General features: G+C 42.0%; 1 protein-coding gene across 1 annotated transcript; it reads left to right on the top strand.

Moving 5' to 3' along the window:
- The first annotated feature begins 1,609 nt into the window (after nt 1–1,609).
- On the top strand, nt 1,610–14,892 carry LOC119401645 (proliferating cell nuclear antigen). The gene is made up of 6 exons (XM_037668557.2): nt 1,610–1,956; nt 2,030–2,127; nt 2,348–2,415; nt 2,855–2,999; nt 11,964–12,137; nt 14,711–14,892. Exons 1-6 carry the CDS (start codon nt 1,736–1,738, stop codon nt 14,788–14,790), a joined length of 786 nt encoding a protein of 261 aa, XP_037524485.1. The 5' UTR covers nt 1,610–1,735; the 3' UTR covers nt 14,791–14,892.
- The last annotated feature ends 557 nt before the right edge of the window (nt 14,893–15,449 follow it).

The raw sequence follows: 15,449 nt of genomic DNA on the forward strand, positions 1-15,449 counted from the left end.
AACTTCAAAATAAGATAATATAGATGTTTTTCTTTAATATATCAGCAACTCGTACTGTCTTTTTCTGTTTAAACATAAAGTCACTTCATGTCGAGGTGGCATCATATATCACGACCTACTGTACTCCTGACCTGCCCAGATATCGGGGGTCCTATGGGAGCGCGCGTCCCCGCTCTCGTTCAACCGCTTGCCGTAGGTGGCGCTTCCTATAACCTGTTCGTCTGCTACTCTGCGACCGTTTGGACGGTGCTGGAATAAGAACGCCTGTATTATGTGACGAACTGCCGGCATTATGTGACTGTTTCTGCAAACTTAGACCGAGGGTAAAGTAAGCTATTCTGCGCGGTTAAGTATTTACTGCGCACTGGTTGACTAACGTGAGAAGCCGTAGACTTGCATAGTGTAGGACGGCTGTGTCCTTTTAAATGCAAAAAAAAGTTCTAATTCACTTTCCGTATTTTTATTTCCAAAGTATTTTGCATTTATGAATAATAATTACATGATATGAGCGCTCTGCGCTGGCGAAACATCATCACGAGCGTTAAAGCTGACGTCAGCGAACAGGTGCTGACTAGCGCCACAACGCTCGTAGGTTACATCCCTAGCGGCAGGAGGTATGAACTAGAACGTGGGCGCTGGAGAGGGGACATCTGGGCAGGTCAGGAGTATAGTAGGTCGTGATATATATATATCACGACCTACTGTACTTCTGACCTGCCCAGCGAGCAGAACGCCAGCACGCGCATGTTGGCGCTTATTTCTGCCGCTAGGGGCCTTTTAGCCGTGGCTTTGGCGCTGCTAGTTAACCCAACCACGCAGCACCTCCGCGGCCGTCTGCTCGTGCAGAGTCGAGATGCTTGCGTGGGCATGCACTCTGTAAAACGAAGGAAAAAATGAGAAAAAGGGCACTTATTGAGCAAAATCAGCGATAAAAGCACACTGTAGTTCGTAGTGACGCGAGTGCGTGAGAAAAGGATCAAGGTAGTTTTTTCTGAAATTGGTTGTTTATCATGGACATGCAAAAACGTCGTTGCATCAATATAAAGTTATACGTACATGTTGTACAACTAACGTGATGAACTCGTACATTTAATTCTGCTCAGTAACGTTTCTAGGATTTCTTCACCGACAGGTAGGGTCATTGTTCATTTCCGTAACCGACAAAACAATAAAAAAATGTGATTACCGATGGTCGAAATGTTTACCATTGTTGGGGCAGTTGATTATTTTTTAAACAGACTGTTAAATGTTGGCTGAAGTGTCGTGTAATCATTCTTACCATTAGAGGCGTTGCAGTAATTCAAAAATACGACCAAACTTAAAAGTTCTGCGAAGAAGCAATCTGAAACAAAGCACTCGTACAGCGCGAACTGTTGTGCACCCTCGCATCCGCCAAAGCTCAGGTGGGGTAACTCGAGCGCCCCCTTAGCGGCGAAGTCTGGAACGAGAGCTGGCGCAGGCAGCTTCGTAGAACGCCGCTAGCTGGGCAGGTCAGGAGTACAGTAGGTCGTGATATATATATAACCAGGCTCAACCAATGAACTCGCACGGTTTTGGCGCGCTCCTGAGTCGCCGTCTCGCGGTCTTCACTTTTCCCGCCACTTCGCGCATACCAGAAGGCTCATTGCTACTCGGCGCGCGCTTGGTTGCGACGTCTGCTCGTACTTGAAACATTGCGCGCATTTTTTTTTAAATACCAGGTGTAACTGAAGTTTGCCGCATAGTATTTGAAATCATGTTCGAAGCGCGCCTTGTCCAGGGAGCTCTGCTCAAGAAAGTTCTTGAAGCGGTGAAAGATCTGATCAACGAGGCGACATGGGACTGCTCGGCGACAGGCATCAGTCTCCAGGCCATGGACAACTCTCACGTCAGTCTAGTCTCGTTAAATTTGCGCAGCGATGGCTTCGACAAGTTTCGGTGTGATCGTAACCTTTCGATGGGCATGAACCTTGCCAGGTAAGACGCTCGCATTGTCTCGCCTTAAGGCCATCATTTGCAGTCCCTAACTCCTTTGTCTCTATATTTTCAGTGTATCGAAAATCCTGAGGTGTGCCGCAAATGATGATATTATTACCATCAAGGCACAGGATGATGCGGACACCGTTAATTTTGTGTTCGAGGCGCCGAGTAAGTGCTGTCGCTTTTACTGCAGGGCCTTCCCGCGCACTGTTTGAGAAGTGCCCGCCAATTCTCGCATATGTTACATCTGTGTGTCGTGGTTGTTAAAATAGGCTCTTTTGATCTTTGTGATGTGTTTGTGGCAGGTACGGATTTGTCATTTGAATGTTTCACATAAACAGACACTCGATCCTTCGATTAACGTATACTCCTTTATGTTGTTTCATAGACCAAGAAAAGGTGTCTGATTATGAGATGAAGCTGATGAATATTGACACGGAGCACCTGGGCATACCGGTGAGTTGTCAGTGTGTGCCGTTTCTTCCGGACTTGACTGCAAGGTCTTTGTCAAGGCTGTAGTGCTCCTTTTTTTTTATTTTATCAGGGACACCTTATTCATTGCCATGATTTTGTTTTATTATGTTCATTTTATAGCCATTTTACAGCAAGGTCATATTTCACTCGCAATTCATCGCCTGAAACATCGTGCAGACAGTGCGGTATAAGGCAGAAATTATCTTCGATTTCATTTGGTAAAGACTGCACTTATTGTTGGTGTCCAAAGAATTCTTTTGTTGGCCATAGTTGCCGTGCTTTCAATATAGCCAGCCAGAAGATTATGGGAACATACTCTTTGCTTAGAGAACTTGCTATGTAAAAAGAGAACACAGCAGTGTTATTTGGATGTGCCAACTGCAGTTGAGTTGTACTCCCTGTTTGCATGGTACTTTTGCAGGAAACTGATTACAGTGTGGTCATAAAGATGCCATCTGGAGAATTCCAGCGTATTTGCCGGGATCTGAGCCAAATTGGTGACTCTGTGCAGATAACTTGCACAAAGGACGGTGTGCGGTTTTCCGTCAGCGGTGATCTGGGAACAGGTCAGTGGCGTCCGAATGTTCAGTTGATTCATACGTAGTTCTATATAGTTCTCATACATAGACGATTCGCTTCCGATTCTGCAGCCGTAGCAGAGCATCGAATTTTTGGCTCATATGACTGGTGCATTTGTCTGTGATACAATAACCCATGCTTGGTTGTGCAAGGCCTGTTTTACAACTGTGTGATCTGCAGCTGTGATTACACATGTCCTCATCATAGATGCATGAAGTTCTATTGACAGCTGCAAGTGTGAGTTGGCTTTATTTTGTACATGTTTTGTAATAAACACCAGGCTATTTCGAACAATATTCATAATTCTTGAATGATTCATTATTGCTTACACATGCTTAACATAAGGTAGGCTGTAAGTTATAATAGTGTGGGCTGGAAAATTTTAAAAAGCCATATTTCCACATGTTTGTTGTAGGAATGAACAAATTGGTTCTCGATACAATTCTCATTGCTGAGTTGGAAATGAAATGACCATGAAACTAAATGGTATTTTAATTGTTTCTTTTTTGTCCCAGTGCTTAGCTGTACAATTCCATCATTTATGCAATGAAAATGTTGAGAGATCAAATTGCTTGCCCTTTTTCTCACAAATGTTGATCCAGGTTTCAGTTTTCTCATTCACCGTGCAGAATGCCTTTGTTTGTCTATTTTGTGTTTGCGTCTACAAAAGCTCGAATGGTATAGCAGGGACGCATAAAAAAGTCAACTAGCTATGTTGCAATATTAACTTGTTCTTATAGGGGGTATACACTTGACATCATCTGCAAGAAGCACGAGTGGTGTCTAGGGTTGTCACCGTTATTAAAAATTGGTGCGCTTTTTTTTACTGCAATGCACTTAAGCACATATGAAGGGGGGTAAATAAACCTCAAGGATTACTTTATCAAGAAAAATGTGCAGTGGCAGTGATCCACTCGAACTGAATAACTACAGCGTGTTGTTGGACTGCTGCCTCGTATCGACTTCAAAACTCTCTCGTGAAGGCAACCAATTTTGTGTTGTGGCAGCAATTGAAAATACAAATCCATGGACTGTCATAATTAATTCACAAAGCGGCTGGTTGCAGCAGCCTTGTGTCGAAATTCTCCCGATAGCATGATCATTGTAGGGAAAGTAAGCAGACTTACCCCATTTATTTTTATGTTTCTTTACAATAGCTGGTGTGAACATTGTGTAGATTCCGAAACCACGGTAATGGGCTATTACACTCTGAGAGGGATTGCAGCGGTTGCTTTCAAATGGTTTTTACATCTCAACAACTGTTACGTGTCATCCATGTTTCTAACGGAGTTATCACAGGTGTTGCAGCTACTGCACTGTGTGGGTCTGCATCGGCCACTTTGTAAGTGGTCGACCTGTATATAGAGGAAACTTCGTTTACTGCACAACAGATATCTTTATCATATATTCTCAGTCCTGCTGCAGTTGAAACTATCACATTCGACAAAAACTGTATGCCACAGTTGTTGTGTCGCCACGGGATACACCGTCCGGTGGAACAAAGGAGGGCGCTTTCACGCTGTAGCGCTCGCTGCGTAGGTCAGACCAGGCCGAGAACAGGGAGGAGACACCTGTTTATTGACAGAGCAAAATGCAGCAAATTTTTAGCGCTTTAATGGTTGGAGTCTAAAAATAGACAGATCACAAAACTTACACTGCTAAGCCGGGGTTGCACATACAAGCAGTTATTCCATAGTGCTGGGAATTAGGAAGAGCACACGCCAGAAAGGAAGAATTTCCTGCAGACTTTGTAGTGTGTTGCAGTGTGAGCCATGTCTTGGCAGTTGATGCGGCTATAACACATAGCCCTTCTCGATCAGAGGCTGTCACCTATGCGATCTTCTGACACTGATGCTTTAGCATCTTCAATATCTGTATGATCACAGTTGAGGCAATATTCTGATTGCCAGGCTTCTTTTTCAAGTGGTTGTAGCAGCCGAACAGAACGTACTTTACCATGATGCCACAGCTTTATTGACATACCGCAGCACAAATGGTCGCTCTGTACATGAAGATACACTCTTTAAAAGACTTATTACTTCACAAACATGCACTCACAATACCACTCACGAAACGCTGCTGTCTGCAAGCTCTGTACGACGGCTTGGACAATCAAGATTGAGACTCTTCTACAATGCACAAATGGCACACCGGCTTGGTGATGCCTTGCGTGTCAAGGCTCAGTGCATACCCGCAGTGTTCTCCCTACAGCGGGCAGCAGTGGTATTGCCTCTGACTACTGCTGCCCCGAGTACACTCAGCATTTGAATTTTCGGACTCTCTTAGGACCTCAGAGTCGCCCGAAAATACGAATGCTTGCTTTTTTATTATACATAAGTGGTGCAGGCCGGGTCTATCTAACGGCCCTCTCACATTCTGTCCCTTTATGCAAATAAAAGTGATTGTGGAATGCACTAACTGAAGGCATAGCGTGCGACTAGCCACCACGACATAGTTAGCTAATATGTTAGGCTCTATGTATACTGCATCAGGGATTCGTCCCGACTACATATTAACCATTAGTGCATTTCAAATGGGTGCATATTATTGGCAGGACCCTGCAGGTGCTTGTGTGTATAACTGAGAAACAAACTGTCCCATGACCGGCCGCTCACGTACGAAGGTGGGTGTGAAGCTCATTACAGATAATATCACGAGCACTCCTGCCATCTTATTAAGAAACCCAGACACACATGCGCATATAGTATGTTTATTTGCCTTTTTTTTTGGTAGCCGGCATACATGACATTTAATTTCTGGCAAGCAACAAATACTCTTTCACACAATCAACACTACAGCACTACTTGCATCACGGACGCTCTCTATGTGTCAGCTAATGTAAAGCAAAATTTTTTAAGCATATGCAGAACTTGCTGCTGCAAGTAATGTAATAAATTACAAAAAATACAATTTTATTTTTAAATACGACTCCACATTTTACGCAACCTTGTACGGTAATGCAGAGATGTAGCAATGGTAACTGATATTCAGAAGCGCATGAGGCTTGCGAAGCCCCGAACTCAATGACCAAACCTTGGCCATCCAGAGTGCCCTCGATCGGGCCCTCAAGTTTGGCCTGGGGGTCCCTACGTGGGATTATATTACTAGCTACCTTCGGCAACGTGATTTCTCAAGCCTGTCCATTTTAATTAGCTCTAACCGAATGACCCACTACATAACTCTTCATGCGGCAACAAAGCATTGCTGACTTCTTGCTTTAGTACCCGAAGCAACGCAGGTAACTGTAACCTCCTAGGACACGGTATACAGTGCGCAGAAACTGTACTGCAGCTGAATACACAAAGAAAGCTTAATTAATGAATTACTGCGGTTTTATGCGCCAAAACCCCAATATGGTTATAAGTCACTCCGTTGTGGAGAGCTCATGTCCGGAAATATGACACGCCTGGGGCTTTTTAACGTGCACCTAAATTGAAGTAAATGGACCTTTAGCACGTTCGCCTCCATTAAAAATGCGACCGCCGCAGCCGGGATCGAATCCGCGATCTTCGGGTCAGCAGCCGAGCACCGTAACCACTGTACCACCGCGGCGGCCCGAAAGGCAGATTCGTTTGAAGATTTAATGGTCATAAGCAGTGTTTAAGGATAGGCACCATTTATGTACCGCCGTGGAGGCAAGCCAGTAACAAAAATTGATAAACCGTTAAACTTGAACGCGATAGCGATATCCGCACGCACGCACGCGCACACACACACGAAATACGTATTGTAAAGGTAAAGGTTTGTGCCCTCTTCAACAGCACATTTATTACAACAATATTTTCAAGTGGTTGTAGCAGCCGAACAGAACGTACTTTACCATGATGCCACAGCTTTATTGACATACCGCAGCACAAATGGTCGCTCTGTACATGAAGATACACTCTTTAAAAGACTTATTACTTCACAAACATGCACTCACAATACCACTCACGAAACGCTGCTGTCTGCAAGCTCTGTACGACGGCTTGGACAATCAAGATTGAGACTCTTCTACAATGCACAAATGGCACACCGGCTTGGTGATGCCTTGCGTGTCAAGGCTCAGTGCATACCCGCAGTGTTCTCCCTACAGCGGGCAGCAGTGGTATTGCCTCTGACTACTGCTGCCCCGAGTACACTCAGCATTTGAATTTTCGGACTCTCTTAGGACCTCAGAGTCGCCCGAAAATACGAATGCTTGCTTTTTTATTGTCCCTTTATGCAAATAAAAGTGATTGTGGAATGCACTAACTGAAGGCATAGCGTGCGACTAGCCACCACGACATAGTTAGCTAATATGTTAGGCTCTATGTATACTGTATCAGGGATTCGTCCCGACTACATATTAACCATTAGTGCATTTCAAATGGGTGCATATTATTGGCAGGACCCTGCAGGTGCTTGTGTGTATAACTGAGAAACAAACTGTCCCATGACAATGGCCCTATTCAAGCCAAGTCTTGTGCCCTTCACTGCAGAGAACCTTTGCATTGCGGCAAAACCTAGTTGGGAGCCACTAGGACTGCAAACAAACTGGCACCTGCTAACATGGCAGCGATTTTGGCTTCACATAATGCCATTTTGAACCTGCAGTGAGAGCAGTAAGTTAGAAAAATCAGGTGCATAAGAGTTTCAGCATCCCAAATTTCAGATGTTCCCTGTACATTGTCTATTGTACAATGTGGTGGTGCCTCCCAACACTGAACATTGCCCTTAAATGCCGGCCTCTAAAATTTTCCTGGGGAGAACCCTGTATACCCCTATTCGTACATACCTATGACCTCCACATTGTGCCTTGTTCCAAGCACCGTTGGCACATCTTTTCCACTGCTTGTGGACCTGCCTCAAGCCCCTGGCAGTAGACCCTATTCACAACTAGAGCTGTACGGATAGCAAAATTTTGGGTGTGAAGTGAATTCGAATATTGAAGTGTGAGTGCAAATCGAATATTTTTCTAATACTTTGAAGCGAAATTGCAGAAAAAAAAAGAGTAGCATTGATGTTTTTATGAATTTTTTTTCTTTTTGATGCATTTTTCTTTGTTTGATTTTTTTATTATATTCAAAATGAATCCGTTCTGTGGAATTAATACTGTTGTACTGTTGGAAAGACCAATTCTTCCTTTATCATTTGATACCCTACACTTAGCATCAATTATTTTCTGTGGCAGGAAAAAAAATATTTCCTGCACTAGCCAAAAACAACCAATTTTTCCGCAGTCACGAAAGTGTTAAGCTTCTTTATCATTAACTTTTATTCATGAATAAGCAATGTACCTACACCCATGAAAAATACTTCTTTACTTTATGGTCACTTTCAAAAGAGCTGGGGTACTTTTTTCAAAATATCTAACCCTACCCATGAAAAATACTTTTTTACTTTATGGTCACTTTCAAAAGAGCTGGGGTACTTTTTTCAAAATATCTAACCCTGAAGATCTTAAATCAGCAATAAGAATAGTAGATTCCGTGAGGTCACTAGTGAAGTAAATGTGACCCTCGAAGGGTTAATATTATGTACTTTGCTGCTGTATAAGGCATACTTGTTCATGTGTAAAACTTCCACAGCGTTCGAAAATTGATTGTTTTTATTAGAGCTGTGCGAATAGCAAAATTTTGGGTGCAAAACGAATTTGAATAATAAAGATTGAGTGCTAATCGAATAATTTTTGAATATTTCTCAAACATTTTTAGAATACTTTGAAGTGAAATTACAGAAAAAAGTTGCAGAGAATACCTAAGTATGGTCTTGTGAGATAGCAACATGAAAGTGTTTCTTTTCGCTAGGTTGATGAAGCACTAGCAGGGTGGTGTTTCATAGTTGTCTTATCAAGAATGAGGCAATGTAGAGGCCGAATTCTATTTATGTACATGATTTGGTGCATCCAAAGTGTTGCTGACAACACTTTACACGTGATAGGCAAAGATGCCATTTCCTCGGCCTCTTCTCCTCTTTCAACTTCTGTGGAAGCCCAACTGATGTGGCGGACAAGGGTGTGCTCCCTTCATGTCCGGAGTTCCAAATCTGCCTCACAGATGTCTATATATAAGAACACCTCAAATTTTGGATGCTAAAAATTTCGGACTTCCTGCCCAAATTTCAGGTCCAAAACGGCATCAGGTCCAAAACGGCATTAATTGAGCCCCCACCTCTGCCGCATCTTTCATCTCCATGTTGGAACCAGCGTTTCTTGAGTTAGTACATTGCAACCGTAGCAGCGCTTGAAAGGCAGCTTTGCCGCAATACCAGGGTGTGATGAGGTGAAGCGTATTGAAAATCTAGGGACCACTTCCAATCGGACGTTGACTTTGTCTTGGCAAAGTTCAACCGTAATCGAGCTTGAAAGGCAGCTTTGCCGCAATACGAGAGTGTAATGAGGTAAAGCATATTGAAAATCTGAAGGGGTCACTTTCAATCGGACGTTGACTGTGTTTGTTTTTGTGAAGTTCGAATAGTAAAATTCCAGTGCGAAACTAATCGAATAGCAAACACTGTTAGAAAAATATTCGAAATTTCGAATATTCGCCCACCCCTATTCACAACCCTTCTCTTTCTTCGTGGAAGACCGATCTTCAAGCCACTGGCGCGGGTGACCAACTGTGGTGTGTGGACCAGGCCTTCCTAGACTTCGGTCAGGGTGCTCCCGAATGTCTAGGGGCCCAATCATATTTAAATAGATTATATTCAATACAGTGTCATCCATCCTACCTATGGCGAGGATGAGAGGCTCATTTCTGAAACTGCAGTTAATCACTTTATTGCAATTATATTCACTTGTGGTATTGAAGTGTTGAATGAATGCATTAAATAACTAAACTAAATTTGAGCAACACTAAAAAGACACGGAAAGATCAAAACAAATTACAATTGGTAAACTCGTTCAGGAGAGTTGCTTGTTGGGCAAGTTGGTACATACTTAGTTAACTACAAAAGAAGCCACAAAACGTCGAAAATCGGAAAACAGCAGAGCGGCAGAAAACAGAGACAGAGCGCAGAGACGTGGCACTGTTTTGTTTGTCATCTGCGCATGCATCGTACGGTCAGGGCGAAGGTTTTTCCAAAATAAACGCCAGTTAGTGCCACGTCTCTGCGCTCTGTCTCTGTTTTCTGCCGCTCTGCTGTTTTCCGATTTTTGACGTTTTGTGGCTTCTTTTGTAGTTAACTAAATTGGTAAACCATTGAATCCTCAGTCTGAGGCCAACATTTTGACAGGGACTTTTTAAACATGTCTCCTTGTTGAAACTGCTCCAAGCTTGAGGCTTTCTTTGTGCATTGCCTGTTAATCAGGCTATTTATTCCTTATGTTATGCAGTTATATGCAGAACACTTCGTGGGTATAGTGTGAAGAATTACCATGAATGACAAGTAAGTTTCAGGGTGTGTTCAAGACCTTTAGAAGTCTTGCAATTATTTCTTCTTGAATCAGGATTATCTTCTGACAAGCTTTGTGTGGTGGATCAGCGCACACATAGGAAGCTCCCAGTTTTGGAAACAATGATATGATCGAACTAAGCTGTACAGTCAACCATGAAAGTTTACAGACCACATGAGCATGTGGCCAAGAGCATCACTACATATCCACTACGTCAGCAACGATCGACAGCTGTGCTGCGCCCAGGACTTATCCATTCCTTAATTGATAGCCTGGCTATTTTTCCACTAGGAACAAATATTTTCAACCTTTCAGGAGCTATGGCTACGTGCTTCTTTCATGAAAGCAGTCTGATAACATAAGTGTTATCAGTTGCAATCTTACCCACAAAGTGGTATCTACCCAATGGCTCACCATTCGAAGCGTGCTTGATAGCTTTGATTCTGCTATCAAAGAAGAAGTGTGACGCTCATACAGCAGATGAGCGCTATGTGTGAAAAAAATGAACTATGTGCTGCGCGGCAATAGGAAATCTATATACGAGTGTATAACAAGATGACTCGTTTTTGGCACAGTGCTACAGTTGACGGTAGGTGGTGCGGACAGGCAGTTTGGCATGCACTCGCGTGTACAGTAAATTTTGTGGTTGACTGTACAACACAAAACGGTAAAGTGGGAGAACTCATGAACATCACCCTGTGCAAGAAAGTTCCAGTAAGGCAGGGTGTGTACTTCGAGCACAATTTTTGTCTCTAGTGTAGTTATCTATAGTGTTTTGAAATTGCTATATACCAATGAAGTGTTACCTTGGACGCTCCTTTGCACCCTTAAAATATATTTGACCAGATCTTGGAAGTTTTTCTCTTGAATTCTCTCTGAAGCGGGTATGAACCTCGCAATAACAAATGTTTCATGAATGCATGCTTTTGCCATCTCTTCTAGTTTGGCAACTACGCATAAAATGAAAAGTTGCATGCCATAAGTGTATTTTGCATCAACTGCAGCATCATTTATAGATTTCTTTCTTTGGTCATGTGATACTATAATTGCATGCCTGATGCATACTGGAGTGAGTAACATCTGCAGCTATTATTTTATTTACTATGATTCTACTAGTGGTGAAAAGAAATTGAAGTAGAATATAGATTTATTTCCTGAAATACAAGCTTTCTGGTGGATACCGTAGGCTAAAAGCTGTTGGAAAAAGCTTCACTGGGCCGATGGTCCATTGTAAGACATGCATGGTGGTTGCGTAAACAAATAGTAACATTATTAGGCCCTCAGAATAAATTAAGTACTTAGGTAATTGCACAAAACAAGACTAATATAGTATAGAGACTAAGAAAAAACATTTGATACACCAAAAGAAATACATGCAAGGGTTAAAGTAACACAATTGGCTCTGATAAATGACAAGAAAAACAATTAAAAATACAATTATCACATGTTTTACAAAATGAATTCAAAGTTTTCTGGATGAGGAACTCTTGATATTTAATATGTATGGTAGATTATGTTGTAATGACTGTAGGTTGTATTTATAAATGGAGGGAGGAACAAAAAATTGAATTTAACTGTTTATTGTTATTTCTTGTAGGGAATGTGAAGCTCTCGCAAACTGCCAATGTCGACAAAGAAGAGGAGGCTGTGATCATTGAAATGCAGGAAGCGGTGTCATTAACGTTTGCCTTGCGCTACCTTAACTCCTTCACCAAAGCTACACCTTTGTCGGCACAGGTGCAGCTGTCGATGTCTGCAGATGTGCCTTTAGGTGAGTAGGCAATTATAGTACTTTTAAAAAAAATCTGTGTGTGTATATGACTGATGTCTGTATGTTCAAATTTACTGCAGGTCACATGCCTTTTAGTTAACCCATGTCCTGCACGGGACAAGTTTACTCCACCTTAAATTACCTAATCTCATCATGCCACCTAATTAACAGCCCTTTCCTTATGCTTCGGTTCCCTTCCCATGTTGCTCTGTTTCTCTATTTTAACGGTTGGAGCTATGTTCTAAGCATCAAATTAACTTATCACTTTCTCTTAAGCTTGGTGGAAAAGTTATTTGCATGCATTAATCCCTAAACCTCAGTTTCATCTTTCTCTCGTGATATGCTTTCTTATCGTTCTTAAAAATTACTAATGGTGGCCTTCTTGCTGTGGCACATCCCTATCAATTTTTTTTCTGCACTAATCCTGATTTGTAGTTTTTTGTTCTAGACTGTTTACCGTATTTTCCGGTGTATAAGACGCACCTTTTTTCCTAGATTTTCGCTGGTGCGTCTTATACAATGGTGCGTCTTATATACGCAAAAAGTCACGTGATTCTGCGAGACCAATTTGTTTATATTTAATTTATGAGTACGATAAACAGAGCTCGAGAGCATTCGTAAAAATATATCTAATTTTGTTGTAACAATGAAGCGGCTGCGATCTTAGATGTCAGCTACTTGCTGTTCAAGTAGCGCGGCGACCACGGAGATTACGGCCGCAATAAAAGCCACCACTGTCGCGTGCCCCATTGTACTGTTTCAATTGTTTGTTCTTAAACGAAGAATTAAACCCACAGAACTGAGGCAATAAATAAAAAAGAGCACCACAACGGTCCATTGTAACGTTTTAGCGCCCACAATATCAGTTACAAAAGTGAAAGTACCACTTCATTATCATCATCAGTTTCAGTGTGAGACGTCACTGCAGTCCAGCAGTAGTCGCAGCTTCCGGCTTCCGGTCGCCATTTACGTTTTGTATGCGTGTGTAGGTGGTAGTGGTATCCGACGATCGTGTGATAACCGTGCGGCGCGTTCGTTGTTTATGTGTTCTCGCCAAGTCTGGTAATGCCCTAAAGGTATGGTAGCCACCATAGTACAGGCAGTGCCAACGATGTGCTTCAAGGTGCTTACAATGCTGCGTAAAAGTTACTCAGAGGCTGACGACGGCAACCCAGTGATGCTGCCAACCGAGGCGGAAGAACTTTTGACAGTGCGCCGGAGGATGTGGCTTCAAATCCAGTAGAATAAATAGTGGTTTTCTGTGCCTTAATAAAACTGCTGCTTACAGATATTCAGTGCCGTGCGTGACTACGCATTTTGCAATCGATGTACCCTGCGTGGGTCATTGTGTTTTATCATGTCGACTGAGTTAAAAATATATGAGTCTTATACAAAGGTGCGTCTTATATATCATTTTTTCTTTCGAAAGTCGTAAAAAGTAGGGGGTGCGTCTTATACAAAGGTGCGACTTATACACCGGAAAATACGGTACTATGGCAGCAAAACAGGTACCATGGAAAGGAAGTGCTTTAAAGAGAATATAACAGGGTGGTCAGGTCAGGAAATTTGCAGGTGTGAGCAGCCTGAAAGGCACAACAGCAAGTACATGAGACGCTGTACAGTGACATTCAAAGAGAATGTGTGGTAAAGGAAGAGTTAAAAGAACTTCAGAACAGTTCTCAATTATTTGATCTGAAAATGAGACACTAAATCTTTGTGGATGTAGAGACATCCAAGCGATTATCAACCTGCCACTCTTTTCATCAAGGGTATAAAAGAAAAAAGGAGTTGCTATGTAATAAGCAGCTGAGGATGTTGTGTAGTAATGCAGCTGCTTTGTTTACCAAGTTTTGAGACAAGATTTACCGATCCACATTCTTAGAATTAAGATCCCCATTAACTTTTTATTTTTCAAAAATATTTTTTAACTAACATGATATACATATTGCATAGACTAATATGGTGAAGTTTTGTAACAAGCTTCCTTCCTGCCCCACATTTTGTGAAAGTCTTTCAGGTTCATACAATTCCTTTTGTCACATTTACAATTCCCAGTGACATTTTTATTTGTGTGTGCTTCCTGCTGCAGTGTGTGCAGGCAGCATTGAAATGAGTAAAGATGATTAGCCTGCAGTTGACATTTTGACAAGCGTACTTGTCTTCTTCAAGGCTGCAACAAAATACGCATTATTGCATAGGCTATAGTATTGTGTTGCCAACTACTATACAGTTGCAGCCTTGAAGAAGACAAGTCCGCTTGTCGAAACGTCTGCTTCAGCGACACCAAGTGTTACCGAATTTTTCATCTCTTCAAGCTTCCACCTTCCCCTAAACTTCTGCCTTTTTTGGATTAGCCTGTACCTGTTACATAGATCTCATCTCACCAAGTGGTAATGCTCAAATTCTGTCATGGCTGTTTAGGTAGGGCATAATAAAAAATGGAGACACACATGCACCGCCATCATTTCAAATGCGTTTTTTTATTTGTTATTGTTTTTCGTGTACTACCTGCACTTAATCATGCATTCTCAACGTCTCTAAACTGCTGTGCCTTTTCTTTATTTTACTTGCAGTGGTTGAGTACAAGATTGAGGACATGGGTTATGTCCGCTACTACCTGGCACCGAAGATAGAGGATTCAGAAGATAACTGAGCATTGACATCTTGTTCATTCTACTTAGTTATTCACCACCATGCCCTTACCCCCTCCCCAGTTTAATTGATGTCACCAAATAAATTCACTTGTTCCTTTTCAGCCTTTTATTTCGTATATCTCCCATGTTCAATGAGGAAAAAGTGAAATCTTGGACTCATCACCATAATGACGCTATATGCAATTAAATCTTCAGTTGACAGACTGGTCACTTAACTGCAGCTTCAACTTTATAGATTTGTATCATAAGCAAGAAGTTAACTAATTCTTCATTGGCAAACTATAGCCTTTACAGGGAAGAGATGGGAGTAAGGTGTACATCAGCTGTAATAAAAATGGTCAGATACTTGGTCATGCAATTGAACACCTTGCACCTGACAGACCTATAGACCACTTGCTTTTTTGCAACTAGATGTCAAAGTATTGCACATTTTAGCTGTAGCTTACCAGTGGTGCACAAAGTATTGACGAATGTTGCACATATTGTGTTCCTGTTGCAGGATCTGTGCATTTAGCCATTCAGGACTCTTTTTTTGCTTTGTGGAATATTGTAAGCAAAAATTGTGTAGTTGTGCAAATACTGTACGAGCTGTTAAGTTTTAAAGGGTAACATTTGTGTGCCACTGCCCATTTGTGCTTGTCGGAACAGAGTGCACTTG

This window comes from Rhipicephalus sanguineus, chromosome 1 (assembly GCF_013339695.2).
Source record: "Rhipicephalus sanguineus isolate Rsan-2018 chromosome 1, BIME_Rsan_1.4, whole genome shotgun sequence".
NCBI lineage: Eukaryota > Metazoa > Arthropoda > Arachnida > Ixodida > Ixodidae > Rhipicephalus > Rhipicephalus sanguineus.

Excerpts from the sequence above, each read along its gene's own strand:
- LOC119401645 (XM_037668557.2), top strand. The coding sequence starts at position 1,736 with ATGTTCGAAGCGCGCCTTGTCCAGGGAGCTCTGCTCAAGAAAGTTCTT. Across the intron at positions 2,128-2,347 it reads TTTTGTGTTCGAGGCGCCGA|ACCAAGAAAAGGTGTCTGAT; the intron begins GTAAGTGCTGTC and ends GTTGTTTCATAG. Across the intron at positions 12,138-14,710 it reads GTCTGCAGATGTGCCTTTAG|TGGTTGAGTACAAGATTGAG; the intron begins GTGAGTAGGCAA and ends TTTTACTTGCAG.